The 17,781-nt window shown below is 41.2% G+C and overlaps 1 protein-coding gene across 2 annotated transcripts in view; it reads left to right on the forward strand.

The window, feature by feature from the left end:
- AK5 (adenylate kinase 5) overlaps positions 1-17,781 on the forward strand; it is a 283,050-nt gene that overhangs the window by 184,464 nt on the left and 80,805 nt on the right. For both annotated transcript variants that reach the window (XM_063624158.1, XM_063624159.1), the window contains exon 9: positions 15,271-15,313. In XM_063624158.1, the coding sequence (XP_063480228.1) occupies positions 15,271-15,313 (43 nt within the window). The remainder of the gene's footprint in view (positions 1-15,270; positions 15,314-17,781) is intronic.

Raw genomic sequence — 17,781 nt, forward strand, 5'->3', positions numbered from 1 at the left:
CTGCTAGCCCATATGGTACTTTTGTGCAAATTAGAAAAAGATCCCCCTCTTGGCAGACACATCAGTGAGACACACAGGTTAGTGACTGGATTCAGTCTCTACTCAGCTCCTTAGCCAGGAATATTTGTGCAGTGCACAACTGTAGAGCTGTACCTGGCAGCCATGCCTCAGAGGCAGGCCTGTGGCTTCAGGCCCCAGGAAACGGCTGCCTTCACTCAGTGGCGAGGGTCCAGCCCTGGATTTTGAATTTCTCAGCTTTTAAGAGTTAACTCTCATGCTTGCTTTTCTGACCTGAGCCTCTTTCATTTCTGCTTTTGGCAGTTTTCTTTTTTCTGTACCGCATGATATATGATGGGCTTTCAGAAGTAGAAAAGAGCAGGCCGGTTTCCTTGGCTCCTCCATCTATTTGTGTTTGGTACTTGGTTGAATGTGTGCTTTTCCAGATGATGTCACCATGTCTTTAAATAGTCCTCAAATACTCTTTGCTAAAGGCTTTTCAAAAGGCAGTAAAATGTTTCTCTTTACCTGCTTTGGAGCTTAGTACTGAGATTTTAAGACAAACAGGAGCTTTGGCTGGCTTTTGAGTTCAACACGTTTCCAGCAGGCACAGAGCTAGGCTAGGTCACTCTAGAAACCAACCTGGTAGCTGTCTTCTGCATTGTCTTGGGGAAATTATAGCAGGCAGCCAAAACAGAAAGGGTAAAAGTCCTTGGGCTAAAGGACTTTCTAATATTGCTTCAAAGTAAGAAGTGCTGCATATTCAGTTAACTGTTGCTGTGTCACTGCCTAGATCTTAGTGGCTTAAAACAACATCCATTTATTATTCCTCTTGGTTACTTTTGGAGGGAGGGAGGGTTGGCTGAGCAGTTCCACTGATCTAGGCTGGGCTCAGTTGATCTCAGCTCACTCACGTATCTGCAGTGGGATGGACAGTTTTGTGTGTCAGCTTTGCTAAGCTATTGTACCCAGTTATTTAATCAAATACTAATCTAAGTGTTGCTATGAAGGTGTTTTGTAGATTTGATTAACATCTACAATCAGTTGACTTTAAGGAGAGTTCCTTGATAACCTGGGTGAGCCTCATCCGATTTACTGAAAAGCCTTAAGAACAAAATTGAGGTTTCCCAGAGGAAGAAGGAATTCGGCATATGGCCAGCAGTGAGAGCTCTTGCCCAAGGGTTTCCAGCCTGCCCACCTGCCTTATGGATTTCAGACTTACCTAACCAGCCCCTACAACTGTGAAAGCCAATTTCTTGCAATAAATCTCATAGGTATAGACAGCGACATAAATAAACAACAGGTTCTGTATCTCTATAGAACCCTAACTAATCCATGTGGTCAGCCGCTGGGTCAGCCAGAGCCTTGCTGATCTGGGATGGCCTCAGCTGTGATGACCCAAACTCTGCTCCATTTGGTCTCTCATTCTCATGTCCTCATGGCAGTGGCAGGAGCCTAAGGGAGGAAATGGAAGCATGCAAGATACTTGAAGCATAGCCTTGGAACTAGCATACTGTAACCTCTTCCTCATTCTATTGGCTGAACAGCAAGTAACAAGACTGGCACAGGTAAAAGGGTGGGGGGAAAATAATCACCTCTGGATGTGAGGATCTACAAAGTGACATTGTAGGGGGCAAGAATGCAAGGAAAAGTGAACATCTGAGGCTACAGTTGTCATTGATCTGCCATAGACAGTTTGGTACAATGGTGCAGGAAAGCACAAACATCGGAATGTTTTGTAACTTCCAATATGCCTTTTTCCTCTCCTTAAGGGAGTTAAAACTACGAAGTAAAATACTCATAGTCTTAATTTTCTCACTTACAAATAAAGGATAATGAAGCTTACCTTGTGGTGTTAGCATGAGAATAATGAGATAGCTACAAAAGCATCTGTTGCACTACCTGTCAGGAGCTCAATAAATAATGCATCCCTGGCCAGGGGCAGTGGCTCACACCTGTAGTCCCAGCACTTAGTGAAGCCAAGGCGGGAGGATCACTTGAGCTCAGGAGTTCAAGACCAGCCTGGGCAACCTGGCAAAATCCTGTCTCCACACAAAATACAAAAATTAGCCAGGCATGGTGGTGTGTGCCTGTAATCCCAGCTACTCAGATGGCTGAGGTGGGAAGATCACTTGAGCCTGGGAGGTGGAGGTTGCAGTGAGCTGAGATGATGCCACTGCACTCCAGCCTGGACGACAGAGTGAGACCCTGACTCAAATAACAATAATAATATTAGTAACAACACATCTCTTTACCAGCAGCCCTTGAGCATGTACTGCATGTAAGAATAAAGAAGATAAAATCAATTGGAGGCACAGGACTGGAAATTTTATTTAAATGTCTTTGTAGAATCGATACTCATAGGTAAAAACTCTGTTCAATAGAAAATATTTGTTTGACAAATAGTTTAGTCTTATGTGGTAATTCCAAAACAGTTTTGAATTTATAGGCAAAAAACACCTTATGAGCACAAATACAACCCAGTCCCCAGAATTTATCTTCATGATTTTGAATTTTCTCATTTTAATGGCACATTTAGAATATATATGTGGTTTTTTTTTGTTTTTTTTTGAGACAGATTCTCACTCTGTGGCCCAGGCTGGAGTGCAGTGGCACAATCTTGGCTCACTGCAACCTCTGCCCCCTGGGTTCAAGTGATTCTCCTGCCTCAGCCTCCCAAGTAGCTGGGACTACAGGCATGTGCCACCATGCCTGGCTAATTTTTTTTTTTATTTTTAGTTGAGACGTGGTTTCACCGTGTTAGCCAGGATGGTCTCCATCTCCTGACCTCTTGATCTGCCTGCCTCAGCCTCCCAAAGTGCTGGAATTACAGGCACGAGCCACAGCACTTGGCCTAGGAGACATATTTTTTAAAGTTTTTGGAATCAGGCAGACCTGAATTCGAACTCTATCTCACACACTTTCTAGCTCTATGATTGAGGCACATCCCCTAAGCCCTAAGACATAGCCTTAGATCTGTAAAATGGGGATGATAATACCTCCTTCAGTTGGCTGCTGTGGTAAGAAAATTAAATACTACAAAGTAAGTGTAGTTATTGTTATTATAGCCAGTATAGTATGATGATGGAAACATTCATTCAGGGTTGAGGGCACTGACATGCTTTCTAAATTGCTTCCAGTGCCCACTTACTTCACCTGTTCATACTTTCCCCCACTGCAATAGCACTGACCTTTATTAAACTAGCACATTTGGGCTGGTTAGAGACCTATCTTCTGCAACTGGAGCAGTATGGAGTTTCATCTAGAAACCATAGAACTTGTGGATCTTAAAGCCTATCCCCAAAGATTGCCAATGCAAAGGAAGTATCTGTCATTGGAGTGCCAAAGGACATATGGAATGCCACATAAGGTGGCATTAACACCCCACAGCAAATTAAATTGGTAGTAATTAAGATAAAGTCATTATAATTAATAATGAAAAAGCAAAAATAGCAGCAAAATGCATCCTTCCTGAAAACTGTTAAGATTGCCAGTTTCAGTATGCATACACGTGCTGCAGGAGCATTGAATATTGTCGGCCTTGTACAGCGGCCAGATTCTTAAGAGAATGCTGAATTGGAGTTCTCCAAAGCTCTACAAACGTGCTGAGCTTAGGTTATGGTTTCCAAATTTTCTTAACCCTTAATAACTTATTTATTAGATTAATGATAAGTGCCTTTTAAATGTAAGCCAAAAATGAAATTCTATATTCTCATACCAGTATTCAACCAAGAAAGGATTTTGCAATTGTGCATAAGTTAAGCAGGATTCAGTGAACTTGCTGCCTGCCACCTGCAAGTAACCTAGCTAAAATTGTCATAAACAATTAAAAATGTTATTTTCTTCCTTACCTACATTTTAAAGGTAGATGATCCCAGAGTTGGTCCAGCAGGGACACAAGGTCACATGGGGCCCAGGAAGTTTCCCTATTTCCATCTGCCCTCCTGAACGCATAGGGGATGCCTCCTTTTGTGGTCACAGGGTGGCAGTGGTGGATCCAAATGTGGCATCTCACACAACCACTTGTAAAACCAGAATGGGAGAGTGAGGCTGATTCTCCCATGTGTGTCTTTCTTTTTTAATAGAGAAAACCTCTTTCTCTCAAAGTCCCCCAGAAGATTGCTTTTCATATCCTCTTGGCCCTGATTTGGTCACAGACCCATACCTGTAACGCAAGGGAGGATGGAAATGCAAGGATCTGGCATTTTCTGCATCCAGAAAGAGAGGTGGGCTCTACCTGCAAGAAAAGAAGAGGAGGGAGGGAGGGCCGGGCACAGTGGCTCACACCTGTAATCCCAGGACTTTGGGAGGCCAAGGCAGGTTGATCGCTTGAGCTCAGGAGTTCAAGAACAACCTGGACAACATGGTAAAACACCATCTCTACTAAAAATAAGAAATTTTTTTAAAAGACTGGGCATGGTGGCACGCACCTGTGGTCCCAGCTACTGAGGAGGCTGAGGTGAGAGAATCACTTGACTCCAGGTAGCAGAGGTTGCAGTGAGCTGAGATGATGCCACTGCACTCCAGCCTGGGTGACAGAGTTGAGACCCTGTCTCAAAAAAAAAAAGGGAGGAAGACTGAGGAAGAGTAGGCATCTAGAAGTGTCTGCCAAAGAGGTCACTGAGGGAGGAAGAAGAATGGCCCTTGGCAGGGGTCTGGGGCCACCCATTCCACCTTCACCAATAGTAGCCCCCATTCCTATCAGTCTTATATGTTACACTTCCCTGTGAGATTGTGTTTGACCAAGAGCTTCCATGGATAAAATCATTTGCAAATCTTGATTTTGGCACACACTCAAATACCTAATATACTCAGTGACTCAAAACTGACTGCTCCCCATTCCATTCCCAGCACCTGGAACAGTTCCTAGCACATAGTAGAAGTTTGTATGGATTTCCTATCATTGCCATAGGAGATTGCCACAAACTTGGTGGATAGAAGAGCACACATTTATGATCTTACAGTTCTGGAAGTCAAGAGTCCAAAATAATTTTCACTGGGCTAAAATCAAGGTGTCAGCAAGATTGCAATTCTTCTGGAGGCTCTAGGGAGAAATCCGTTTCCGTCTTTTTCAGATTCCAGTTGCCCACATCCCTTGGCTTGTGGCTCCTTCCATCAGTGGCATCATTCTGACCTCTGCTTCTGTCGCCACCTCTCCTCTGACTCTGATCCTCTTGACTCTTTCTTAGAAGGACCCTTGTGATTGCACTGAGCCCACCCAGATAATCCAGGATGATCTCCCCATCTCAGGATCCTTAACTTATCCACATCTGCAAAATCCCTTTGGCCATGTAAGGTAACATATTCACAAGTTCCAAGTATTAGGACATGGACATCTTTGCTGGGGGTGGGAGCATTATTCCGTCTACCACAGAACTCAATAAATATTGGTTGAATTGTTGCATGAGCAGTAGCATCTCAGCATTGGAAGCTTCTTGGGGTTTTTTTGGTGTTTTGTTTGTTTTGTTTTGTTTGAGACAGGGTCTCTGTTGCCCAGGCTGGAGTGCAGTGGTACAATCGCAACTCACTGCAGCCTCAAACTCCTTGCCTCAAGCTATCCTCCCACCTCAGCCTCTCAAAGTACTGGGATTACAGGCATGAGGCACCATGCCCAGCCTCAGAAGCTTCTTTAGACAGCACCTAATCTAACCTCCTACACGGTCTAAGAATCTCTTGACTGCCAGATAGTTACTCTGCCTCCACTTGAATACCTCTGGTGCTGGGATCTTCCAAATCTACCCCTCCAGGATTGGACAGCTACGGACCTTAAACATTTAGACTTTTCTAATTGCCTATGCACTGATATTACTTCTGCCCTTCTTCCTTCTGGAGAAATCTACTGATTGTATCTTCTCTATCACTATTTTTACTATATTTTGAAAAAAGAAACTGTGTCTTCTTCTTATATTCATCATTTACAAATCTTTACTTAGCACATCTCTGTTAGTCATTTGGGTGCAAAAAGATAAAAGACAGCCCCATCTTTGAGAAGTATTTTGGAAAAACAAATTCAACACATATGCAGTTAAGTAGCAATACAATTAAATGAGATCATCTACGTAAAGAGCTTAGTGCTGTCCCTGGCATACAGCAAATGCTGTTCTTACCACTCACACATACTCTGAGCCAAATGGATGATTCAGGGGGAGTTTGGTGAAGGTAAAGTCACTGGCAAGGGCTCAGGGAGGAGGGGAGGTGGAAGAAGGGGCAGAATGTAAACAAGCTCAGGGCAAAGGGGAAGGCATTCCAGGCTGGACAAACAATAAGCAGGGGTCCAGAAGGCAGATTAAACGAGTCAAGCTCTGGGGAAATTAATGGAGTCATTTGTCTCATGTGGAGTTTATCTTAACTAGCTTGGGCAAACCAGCCAGTACTTTATAAATATTGTCACTAGTAGCTATAGATAGCAACGGCTCATCAGCAGTCTCTCCCGAATGTCTCCTCCTGACCCCTTCTCAGGCTGGTGGACTCAGAGGAAAGCCTGTCACCTCAGGCCCCCATATTGTTTCTAATGGGAAGAAGACTTCTTTTGACCTGCCTCCTTGATTCCCAACTCCAACCTGGATATCATCTTTCATACCTCCCTGGCTCTGTGTCCCACTGCCACTAACTAGCCCTGTCTCACTTCCCACTCAGGCTTACCCTCTAGAGCCTTGGGGATTGAACACAGACATTCATGTTGAGGAATAATGAAAGCAGGAGAAGTAGGGCCCAGGTCAGAGACTGTAGGCTTGGGAGTGCTTGATGGAAAACTGTTGCTTCTATGACAGTGAGGATCAAGAGGTGCTTCAGGCTGCAGGGAAAGCATTAATTAGGGTACAGTGTGACCAATGGAGGAACTCAGAAGGAAGAGGACTGGAGAAGGAGTTGTCAGTCCCTTAAGCTCTCCACTGGCTCACCTCATCTGGACCCACCTTCCCCCAATCTTACTCCCTTCTTAAAGAAAGGTGATGTGACAAAGGATGATGCCTCTGGGTGATCCTTTTTCTCCCTGAAAACACACGAACACACATATAATGTGTTTTATTCTTTTATTTATTTATTTTTGAGACAGAGTCTCTTTCTTTCACCCAGGCTAGAGCACAGTGGTTCAATCACAGTTCACTGCAGCCTCAAACACCTAAATTCAAGTGATCCTCCCACCTCAGTCTCCTGAGTAGCTGAAGCTATAGGTGTGCACCATGTCTAGCTATTTTTTTAACTTCTTTGTACAGACGGGGTCTCACTATGTTTACCAGGCTGATCTTGAACTCCTGGCTTCAAACAATCCTCCCACCTCAGCCTCCCAAAGTGCTGGGATTACAGGTGTGAGCCACTTTGCTCAACCTAGTGTGTTTTATTCTAATAATCAATCTGATTTTCCATTTTGCTAGGAGTATGTGTGTGTGCATGTATATATATATACATATGTGTGTGTGTGTATTCTATATACTCCATATATAGATATATAAAGGCTCCATATATAGATATAGAGAGAAATATATATATTTCTCAGGAAGGTGGGGAGGTAGAAGAAGGGGCAGAATGTAAACAAGCTCAGGGCAAATGTATATATATACATATATATTTTATATGTATATGTATGTGTATATATGAGATATATATGTGTATATACATATATATACACATATATAACATATATGTGTATATACATATATATACACATATATAACATATATGTGTATATACATATATATACACATATATAACATATATATGTATGTATTACTCTGTCTGTATATCTATATATGGAGCCTGTATATATGTATGGCACCTAGCAAAAGTAAGAGACAAGCCAGTGTGCTCTGTAATTCCCAGTGACTGAAGCTCAGCTTTGCCATTTTATTTCTGTTTTACAAGAAAACAAACAGGTAAAGGTCAAATAATTCCTTGGCAAGACTAGTCAGATGTGACTTTATGGCCAACATTAACTTTACATGAAATTAAAATGGGAACTTTGCCCCCTCCTTTAAACCACCAGCCTAACAAAGCTCTTCTTAACAATGGTGCCACATTTGGCATCTGAAGACAAGATCAAAGTGTTTCATAACCTTCTAGCAGAGAGTTGAGTTGAACACATATTTCAGATGATGAAAACAGGAACTTAGAGAAAAACAGTGAGAAAATTTTTTTTCTTTAAAATGTCTTATTAGAGACACTAATGTTGCAATTTATACATAAGAGAAGAAAAATACCATTTCTCCTAGAGAACTAGGTCTGTTAAAGCAGTTTCTATAGAGAATCTGCAATTTAATACAACTGGAAAAAGGTTAGCCTAGCATCCACCACATTTTTTTCAACTCTGTTTACTCAGTTATACAAGTACTTTACAGCAAGCAGACCTCTAATTGTGTAGTTCAGTGAATGAGAAATGGGACTTGCTGCGGAATAAATTCTGGGGTGTAACTAAATTACATACCATTTCCCATACTTTTTTTCTTTCAAATTGCCCATTACTTTAAATGAAAACATGCTTTAGAAAAGAACTGTAACCACTCAAAATTTCTCAAGGACCAGTCTCCCTTCTCCCTGGTGATAAAATGTAGTTATGTTTTCATTTTTCAATATTCTCCTGCTGAAGTTCCAAGGGATTTCAAAACTTCATTCACAGTTTTCCAGTAAAACCTGTAAAATTCATTTTCAGATCATTGGTTTAGCATGATCCAGCTTCAGCTCCACTTTTAGCAAATGAATCCATCTTCGTTTCTATTCATACGACACCAGGAGCATTTCCAACGATGCCCCTCCCTGCTCACCATACTCTGTCATCCTGCACTTATGTATCATCTCACGCCACCCAGGTCAGCTGGAGGAAGGCAGAGCATGGGCTTGGGGAATCGGGAAGCCCGACCCACCAGGGCATCCTGCACAAGTTGCATAAGCTTTCTGAGCTTCAGTTTCCTCATCTGAAAAATGGGAAACATCAAACTTGCCTACTTGCTAGTTTTTTTCTGAGATCAGATGAGATTGCACATGCTGAAAACACTCTAAGTACTACTGAAATAATAGTTCCAGTAATCATTTTCTAAAATTGTTTAATATGTAAGGTGTTTTACTGAGTTTTTTTTAAAAAAAAAAAAACAGGTATAAGGAAAGTGCAAAAAAATTCATTTTCAGGTAAAAAGATGGGGAAATAGCCTGATCTATTTTTGATTGTTCTTTTTAGTGTGTGTGTGTGTGTGTGTGTGTGTGTGTGTGTTTCTGAGACAGGGTCTCACTCTGTCATCCAGGTTAGACTGTACTGGTGCAGTCATGGCTCACTGCAGCCTCAACCTCCTAGGCCCAAGCCATCCTCCATCCTTAGCCTCCTGAGTAGCTGGGACCACAGGCACACACCACCGTGCCCAGCTAATTTTTTAAATTTTTTGTAGAGCAGGGTCTCACTGTGTTGCCCAGGCTAGTCTCAAACTCCTGGGCTCAAATGATCCTCCCTCCTTGGCCTTCCAAAGTGCTGGGATTGCAGACATGAGCCACCCCCAGCCTGGTTGTTCTTTTTAAATTATTATTCCATCCTATTAAGATTCTGCCCCTCAATGAAGTGAACCCTTCCAAGAACTACAAGATATTTTTTTGCTCCACCTCTATCTGCACCACCCTGCTATTACTTCCTGTAACCAGAGAGAAGTCACTAGACCAATTTAAATAGAAATCTAGGAAAATCCTCATATGCTAGCATTTCATGGTTCATGATTCTTCCAGAATTGGGTTATTCTGTTTAGTACTCATTGAGGTAAGAAAAAATTAGAAAAGACTGTTCCTTGCATTATCGTAGAGACTAAGGAACGCTTTTAAATCCTTTTTTTTTCTTTTTTTTTTTTTGCATTTTGAAGTTGTCTGTGTTCAGTGTCAGAAAAACAGTCTCCTTTTTTTGCAGCATTCATCTGTGAATTTTAGAGCAAGAAATTAATCTTAGCTGTAACATTTTAATGTCAAGTAAGCCCCTTTCTCATAATCCCATTTGAAGTTATACACATTTTGCTACCATGAAACACACACGCTGGTTAATACAAACAAGTTACTCTGAACTGGGAATACACCCCCAAAATGACCTATTACTTCTTTCTCCTTCTCAGGAGAACTTTAATTTTATGGCCTCCAAAAGCATTTTTAAAAACCAAAACGGTTTAAGGAAGGAAAGTAGGCATATCTGAATACATGGTTGTCATCTCCAAGAGCAGTAAGAGGATGCTGCTGAGGAAGCAGAGGTTCATGTCAGAGAGCTGACTTCAAAGTTCAGCTCACCTCTTGTGCCAGAGGAAGCCCAGGCACATCCCCATCCTGTGCTCCCTCAGAATCTCAACTACAAGTTCCTCGTCCATGAGGTTGCAGTGAGGGTCCAGTGAGATCGTATCTGCAAACAGGCTTTCAAGTTGAATTATTTAAATGTCAGCTTCTTATGATGAGGTGATCTGTGATATGGTTTGGCTCTGTGTCCCCACCCAAATCTCATCTTGTAACTCCCATAATTCCCACATGTTTTGGGGGGGATCTGGTGGGAGATGATTGAATCATGGGGGCGGGTCTTTCCTGTGCTGTTCTCATGATAGTGAATGGGTCTCAGGAGATCTGATGGTTTTAAAAATTGGAGTTTCTCTGCACAAGCTCTCCTTGCCTGCTGCCATCCACATAAGATGTGACTTGTTCCTCCTTCTCTTCCGCCATAATTGTGAGGGTTCTCCAGCCACGTGGGACCGTGAGTTCTCCATTAAACCTCTTTCCTTTGTAAATTGCCCAATCTCAGGTATGTCTTTATCAGCTGTGTGAAAACAGACTAACACAATCTACTATGGCAATGCCACAGAAATTGGTTCTGTCACCAGGAGCAGTCACTACGCTGTAATCAAACCCAGTTGAAGAAGATAGTTTCTTAAAATTGGTGAACCCATCTGTGAGACTAAGTTGTTCGATTTTGATCTCCCTCATTTAAAATTCAATAATTCAAGGAAATGGGAACGACTAGACATGAATATCTTAAGGTGGTGATGATAGGCACCCTGATCCTAAAGGAAAGCACATACATACCCCAATTAGCCACTCTTCGTACAAATGATATACCAGAACCCAGCCTTGCAAAAGTAGTTTTTTTTTTTGCATACACACCTACACAGGGAAATAAGGTTGAATTGGGTTCCTTTTGCCCTCCTAATGGGTCTTAATTGACTGGAAGATGAGGGAAAGAGACCAAAGCAAGTCTGTAAACCAAATCTGCAGTTTCCCATAGCCACTAATCCCACTTTGAAATTTTAAATGTGTCCCTTCAATAGAATTCTAGATTTCTCCTCATCAATTACCAACATTATTACCCAATCTATAGCATCAAAATGATGTGGCAACCTGAAATTGTCTTTTTTTTTTTTTTTGAGGCGGAATTTCGCTCTTGTTGCCCAGGCTGGAGTGCAGTGGCAGGATCTCAGCTCACCGCAACCTCCACCTCCCAGGTTTCAAGGGATTCTCCTGCCTAAGCTTCCTGAGTACCTAGGATTACAGGCGTGAGCCACCGCACCCGGCCTGAAATTGGCTTTTGATGTTAGTGGGTTTGCTGCAGCTTCTCCCACCTTAACAGTATTAATCACAGCATTGCAGGCTGTGCCTTGGCGCCCCATACTTGTGAGTCTTAAAGGGCACCTACATCAAATCTGTGACTATATTTATACTCTCTCTCTCTTTGTCAGTTCAGAAGATTTAGTATCCCACTTCATGTACCTCAAAACCTAGTTTAATACTATAGAAAGTCACCTATGTCCCGTTGTGCGCACAAAGCCTAACTCAATAATTCAGACTTAAGGTGACAAAGGGCAGACTAGATGGAGCCTCAACACAGAAAAAGGCCAGAACACAAAGAGTCACCCACAGACACTCAGAGTGATGGCTAATGGGTTGAGTCTTCTTAAGTCATGCCTCATTGAAGAGGAGGCTCCAAGGCGACTGAGCATAAGCACCTGATCAGACGTCTCCTGAATAAGGCTACAGCCTTTGGCTCCTTGTCCAAGTGACATTCTGAAATTAATGCCTTTCATGCAGAGCACACCCAACATTTGAAAAGTAACAAGATTTAGTGCTTACAGGGGCTGTTTGGTATCTTTTTCACCAAAACCAGAAGTGTTTCCCATTCACCCCGAGTGTGTGTGTGTGTGTGTGTGTATGTGTGTGTATAAGATGCCAGATTAATTTTGTTTACAAAATATTCACGTTGGAACCACGAGGTTTATTGACAGTCCCTGGAAAATTACACCCTCCAATCAAACATCTCGTTCACCTGGGCTTTTATGTCACTGCACTGCATTCCTGGTGAGAGTTGATGACAGTTGCATCTATGTCCCAGCAGCCTGTTCACTATTGATGAATTAATGAAAATAAAGCTGGGGCTCCTGGGAAGCATTTGAGCAAGTGTAATAGAAGGCTGTGAATAAGAGCTTTGGATACAAATAGGTCAGACTCAAGAAGCCTGGCAGAGGTCAGATGGGTCCTTTTATAGTGGGATGCACTGTTTCAGGAATTCACATTAACCACAATCAGACTCCCCAAACATGATAGCCATGTACAACAAAGATCTAATACAGCCTAGCCTATAAGGTGGGTATAAGTCTGATAATCTAACAATAATATTAAAAATTGAGGGAGAGGACTGCATGGTTTCCTCTCAACATTACCTAGATAGATTCAATAGCCGTCTGACAAACAATAAGCAGATTTAGATTAAACAATCCTTTTCCAGGAAATACCCTTGAGCCCGTTCTATGCAGCTGCACCTTAGGCAAACTTATTAATTGCTTCAAATAGGTCCCTGTCTTAAATCCAAAATTCCCTGAGAATTTGGGAACTCCTCAAGGTCCCTGTCTTGAGGAGTAATTGATAATTTTCCCCTAGAAGCAAAGCCTGAGATGAGAATTCTCATGCAACTGCATTATTAGGGAGCCCTCTGAGGAGAAGCAGGATAGGGCAGGGGTAAGAGCTAAGCAAAGATGTGGTCCTGGCTCCATCCTAACTTCATCCTGAGACCACGGTGAGCTCTGGGGCCCAGCTTGCTCCATGGAGTCATCCCAGCTTGAGGCAGGGAGCCAGACTGCAGCAGTTCGGTGGAGGGGTGCCTGGCCAGGTGAGCAGAGGAGAGGGGATGCCCCTACACTGATGAGACCAAATCCATAGCAGCCATGCAAAGTGGTAAAAGAAGTGGTTCTCATCCCATCCTGACGTCACTAAGGACATGATGGCATGGCCATGGGCCCCTCCCATGACCTCTCTGAACATCAGTTTCCTCATCTGTAAGATGGAAGAGTGGGTGGCAGTGTTGGATTAGGTGATCCCTAAACTCCAAGTTCTGAATCGTGGTAATTTCAACAAGGGAAGTGGTGGAGAGGCTTGTTGAGGAATAATTGATGTTTTTTCTATTCACAGAAGAGAATTCGTTAATGTAAATGTGTCCCTGAATGACCACTCTGTTAAAAGCTCTTCTCTTACCTGGAATAGCACTGAATGCACAGGCAACTCTTAGAAGATGAGCAGTAAAATTTCCCTGAAGGCATATATTCTAAACAGGACGGCAAGAATCCGTCTTTAAATAAAGTGTTTTGAGGGCAGTTTACCTCAAAGGAGTGTTAATACAACCAGACAACCTCATTTAACTGACTCAGGCATCAAAGTGAATTAGAGGCAAGAGGCTGGCATAAAGCACAAGCCAGAGGCTGTCCCTTCAAAATGGTACAACCTCTATGGGCAGCAGTTTGGTAAAATTCGATCAAAATTATAAATACATTTACTCTTTGACCATGCAGTCCCCTCTCTCGAAATTTAGCCTGCAGTATGAAATGATATTTATGCAAATTTACTCACTATGCCACTTTTTCCAAAAAAAGTTCGAGACTGGAAACTACTCACTGATCCATCAATAAAGGACTAATTAAACAACAACAATTATGGTACCATACATACAGTAGAATACTGTGCAACCGATGATATTTGGTACAGAGAACATTCTGTACTTATATGGAAATTTCTCCAGGATACATTGATCAGAGAAAAAGCAAGTGGAGGAGCAATGTATTATAGAATAGTATTATATCATAAACACATATGCATGTATAATAAAAGTATAATTCTTTTGTATAAGAAATGGAGATCATAATATCTATTTATGTTCACATGTATCCCTGGATATCTAGAAGCCATTTTTGTGTGCCTCAAGAAAAATCTATGTAAGTGGTTACCTATAAGGGGCGACACAGTGGAGAAATGATACAGATGAAGACATAGGTGGGGCTGAGGGTTCTCACCTAGTGCCTTTTATAAAATGTTTTTCTGAAGTTTTTTTTCCAACCACTATGAGCTACTCCATAAGGAATAGAGCATCTGTTTGATTAAATTATTTTTTAATGAAAAATTTAAAGGTAGGCATCAATAAAAACTGATCACCCCAACTTCCTTTATTTCATGCTTTGGTTCCAGGATTGGCAAATTATGGCTAAATAGTTGCCCTGTAGGGGCCGGGCACGGTGGCTCATGTCTGTAAGCCCAGCACTTTGAAAGGCTGAGGTAGGCAGATCACTTGAGGTCAGGAGTTTGAGACCAGCCTGGCCAACATGGTGAAACCCTCTCTCTACTAAAAATACAAAAATTAGCCCAGCATGGTGGCACATGCCTGTACTCCCAGCTACTGGGGAGGCTGAGGCCCAAATTGCTTGAACCCAGGAGGTGGAGGTTGCAGTGAGCCGAGACTGCACCACTGCGCTCCAGCCTGGGCAACAGGGTGAGACTATGTCTCAAAAAAAAAAAGGTAGTTTCTGCAGGGGACATGTGGCTCACGATGATGAAAATAGTTACTATCTGGCCCTTTACAGAAAATTGTTGCCAACCCCAGCTTTAAAATTTAGAGTTACTCATAAAACAGCTGTGATCACACCTACCAGTAAGCTTCTGATACCAAAGGATTTTGTCTTCTTGAAGTCAGCCTTCCTGTCCACAGATAGCTTTTGCACTTTAAAAAAAAAAAAAAAAAAAAAAAAGGTGAGATACTGTACTGGTTAAGAAGAGAGCATGTACTCAGGACAGATGACCCAGGTTTAATTCTGAGCTCTGTCCCTCACTACCCTGTCACCTTTGGAAAGTTAACTTTTAGAATTCTCAGTGTCTTCGTCTGTAAAATGTTGTCCCTCATAAAATTGTTTGGAAGTGCCTCCCTCTGACAGTTGTTTGGAAGTTCAAGTATGCCAGTGTTGCCAAGGAGTTCAGCACAGTACCTGCTATTATCATTATCTAATATTGTGATTTTTTTAACAGGGTGATGACCAGTTAAATGTATTTGGAGAGGACACTATGGGAGGTGAGTTTTCCTTACTGATCAGATCAAACTTGTCATTTTAGTAACTTTGACCATGCCTTTTTAATTAAACATCAACTTAAGAGACAAAATATTAACAGCATCACTTTTTCCTTAGCCAGGGAGCATGATTAAGGGTAGAACTCTTTGGGTCTTTCCCGCCTCCATCCGTGTAAAGAACCAAAGGGGGGTGCATTACTAAGTGATGCATTTCCTAACTGCCCAGAGAACGTGACTCCCGAGAGGCTCTGCGAAAAGAGAATGCTCTACTCAAATTTCTTTGAAATATGCTTAATACCAGGTCCCCACTAGAAGATCCAAGTATATAATAGCATCCAAAGCTCCCACAAGTCCTGCAGTAAAAAGAGTTGTTAAACTTTAATTCAACATTCTTTAAACATAATTGAAACACAAAAATCTTTTTCCTGGGTGGTAGTTACTATTCCACGTGTACCTTTGGGATCCAACCTACCCTACACCAGGATTATACTGCTTTGTAATTTTTGTCATATTAAAAGTTTTGCAAAGGGCCAGGTGCAGTGGCTCACGCCTATAATCCCAGCACTTTGGGAGGCCAAGGCGGGCGGATCACTTGAGGTCAGGAATTCAAGACCAGCCTGGCCAATATGGTGAAACCCTGTCTCTACTAAAAATACAAAAAAATTTAGAAAGGCATGGTGGTGCACACCTGTAATCCCAGCTACTCCGGAGGCTGAGGCAGGAGAATTGCTTGAACCCAGGACGATGAGGTTTCAGTGAGCCAAGGTTGCATCATTGCACTCTTGGTGACAGAGTGAGACTACATCTCAAAAAAAAAAAAAAAAAAAGTCCTGCAAAAAGTAAAAATTCCACCCATAACTAGCTATGCATGTAACTGAAAATAGATATAATTATGTGAATTTGGGACTATCCAAAAAAGAAAAGGTTCGTAATTTTCCTAAGTAAAAATACCTTCTAACATATCTACCCTGTAATAAAAGTTATAATATAAGTCATGGAAATATGTTTACAGTATTGATTCTAAACACATGTAAGTAAGTGATTTGGCTTTTTAAATAACCCCAGCTCTAATCTTGCACAGATCTATGAGCACAAGGTGGTAGGTAAAGTGTCATTTGATGATAATGGCAAGAGCGGTATGTGAAAATCACAGTCACCAAATGACATCTTGGTGATTCATGAGGAGAGGTACAAATACATGAGCCATAACTTAGCTGTCATTTAGCTAAGTGCAAATAATCAACTTGGTCTCAACTGGATAGAGGATGACTGATTGCCTAATAAATTTTCCCTTTTATTCTAGTTATAAAATTAACACATACTCACTGTAGAAATTTTTTAAGGTATAAAATAAGAGCCATTTAAAACCTTATGACTTATAAATTATCATGGTTAACATTTTGGTACATTTCATACCAATGCATTGTCTATATATCTATTTTTACATAGTTGAGAATGCATATGTATATATAAGTATCTCCAAATGTTTTGTGTATATCACAACATAAACATGTTCCTATGTCATTAAAAACTATACACTTAATTTGTAATGACTACATTAGATGAATGTCTTGTACCATCATTAATTTTAAAACAACTATTTTTTAAAACTGAAATAGGATACAATCATACCAAAAAAAATCACAATAATAACTGGGGCCATTTTCCTAGATTGCAGATAGGCTCAGAGTTCCTCAGCTTCGTAAATGTAAACTCACAGGCTGGAGAACCTGAGATGACCATCTGGTCCCACATGTTAGGAACACCAGTGTATCTGCCTTTAATAGAAAACTCCAAACAATGTAAGGTGTTTCCTGTCACCATGGGGTATTCTGTAAAGAGACTGGATTTGATTTAAAAATTCTTTTTGTTTGTTTGTTTTTTGTTGTGGAAACCATATGGTTTCAACGATCCCAAACTTACTTCTATCCTGTTTCCAGCTCTTTCTCCTCTCTTTGTCCCCAACCCAATTCATCATGCCCCACACTCTCTCTTTCTCTGGTAGAGTTGGGGCTTCTCTCAGCTAATTGTGAATTCCTACAAAATGTGGTGTCATGCATATAAATGAACTACCCCAATTTCACTAAAAAATGTTTCCTAACTGTCAGAATAATGATCTAACTTTCAAAAGTAGTTATCTACAGAAACTATGAACTGCTGTTACTCAGATACATTTATTTTAAAAGGAAATTTTATATCACCACCTTAAATGGAAAATAACATTATTTGCTCTAAGCGAAACTATTTTTTAAAATATTATTTTCCAGATACTCCACTTGCGTTTTAACCATCTGTATATAAAGGAAGCTTAGCAAATGTTTTAAATGTGAAATAACACCAAACTGAGATAGTTAGGATGATTTAAAAGTAATTTTTAAAAATAGCTTTCTTTGTGATTCGTGCTATTTAATGACATAAATTTTTGCCACCAAAAGTTGATCATGTTAAAATAAAAATACATTACCGGGGTG

Source organism: Symphalangus syndactylus, chromosome 12, assembly GCF_028878055.3.
Source record: "Symphalangus syndactylus isolate Jambi chromosome 12, NHGRI_mSymSyn1-v2.1_pri, whole genome shotgun sequence".
In the NCBI taxonomy this organism is placed as follows: domain Eukaryota; kingdom Metazoa; phylum Chordata; class Mammalia; order Primates; family Hylobatidae; genus Symphalangus; species Symphalangus syndactylus.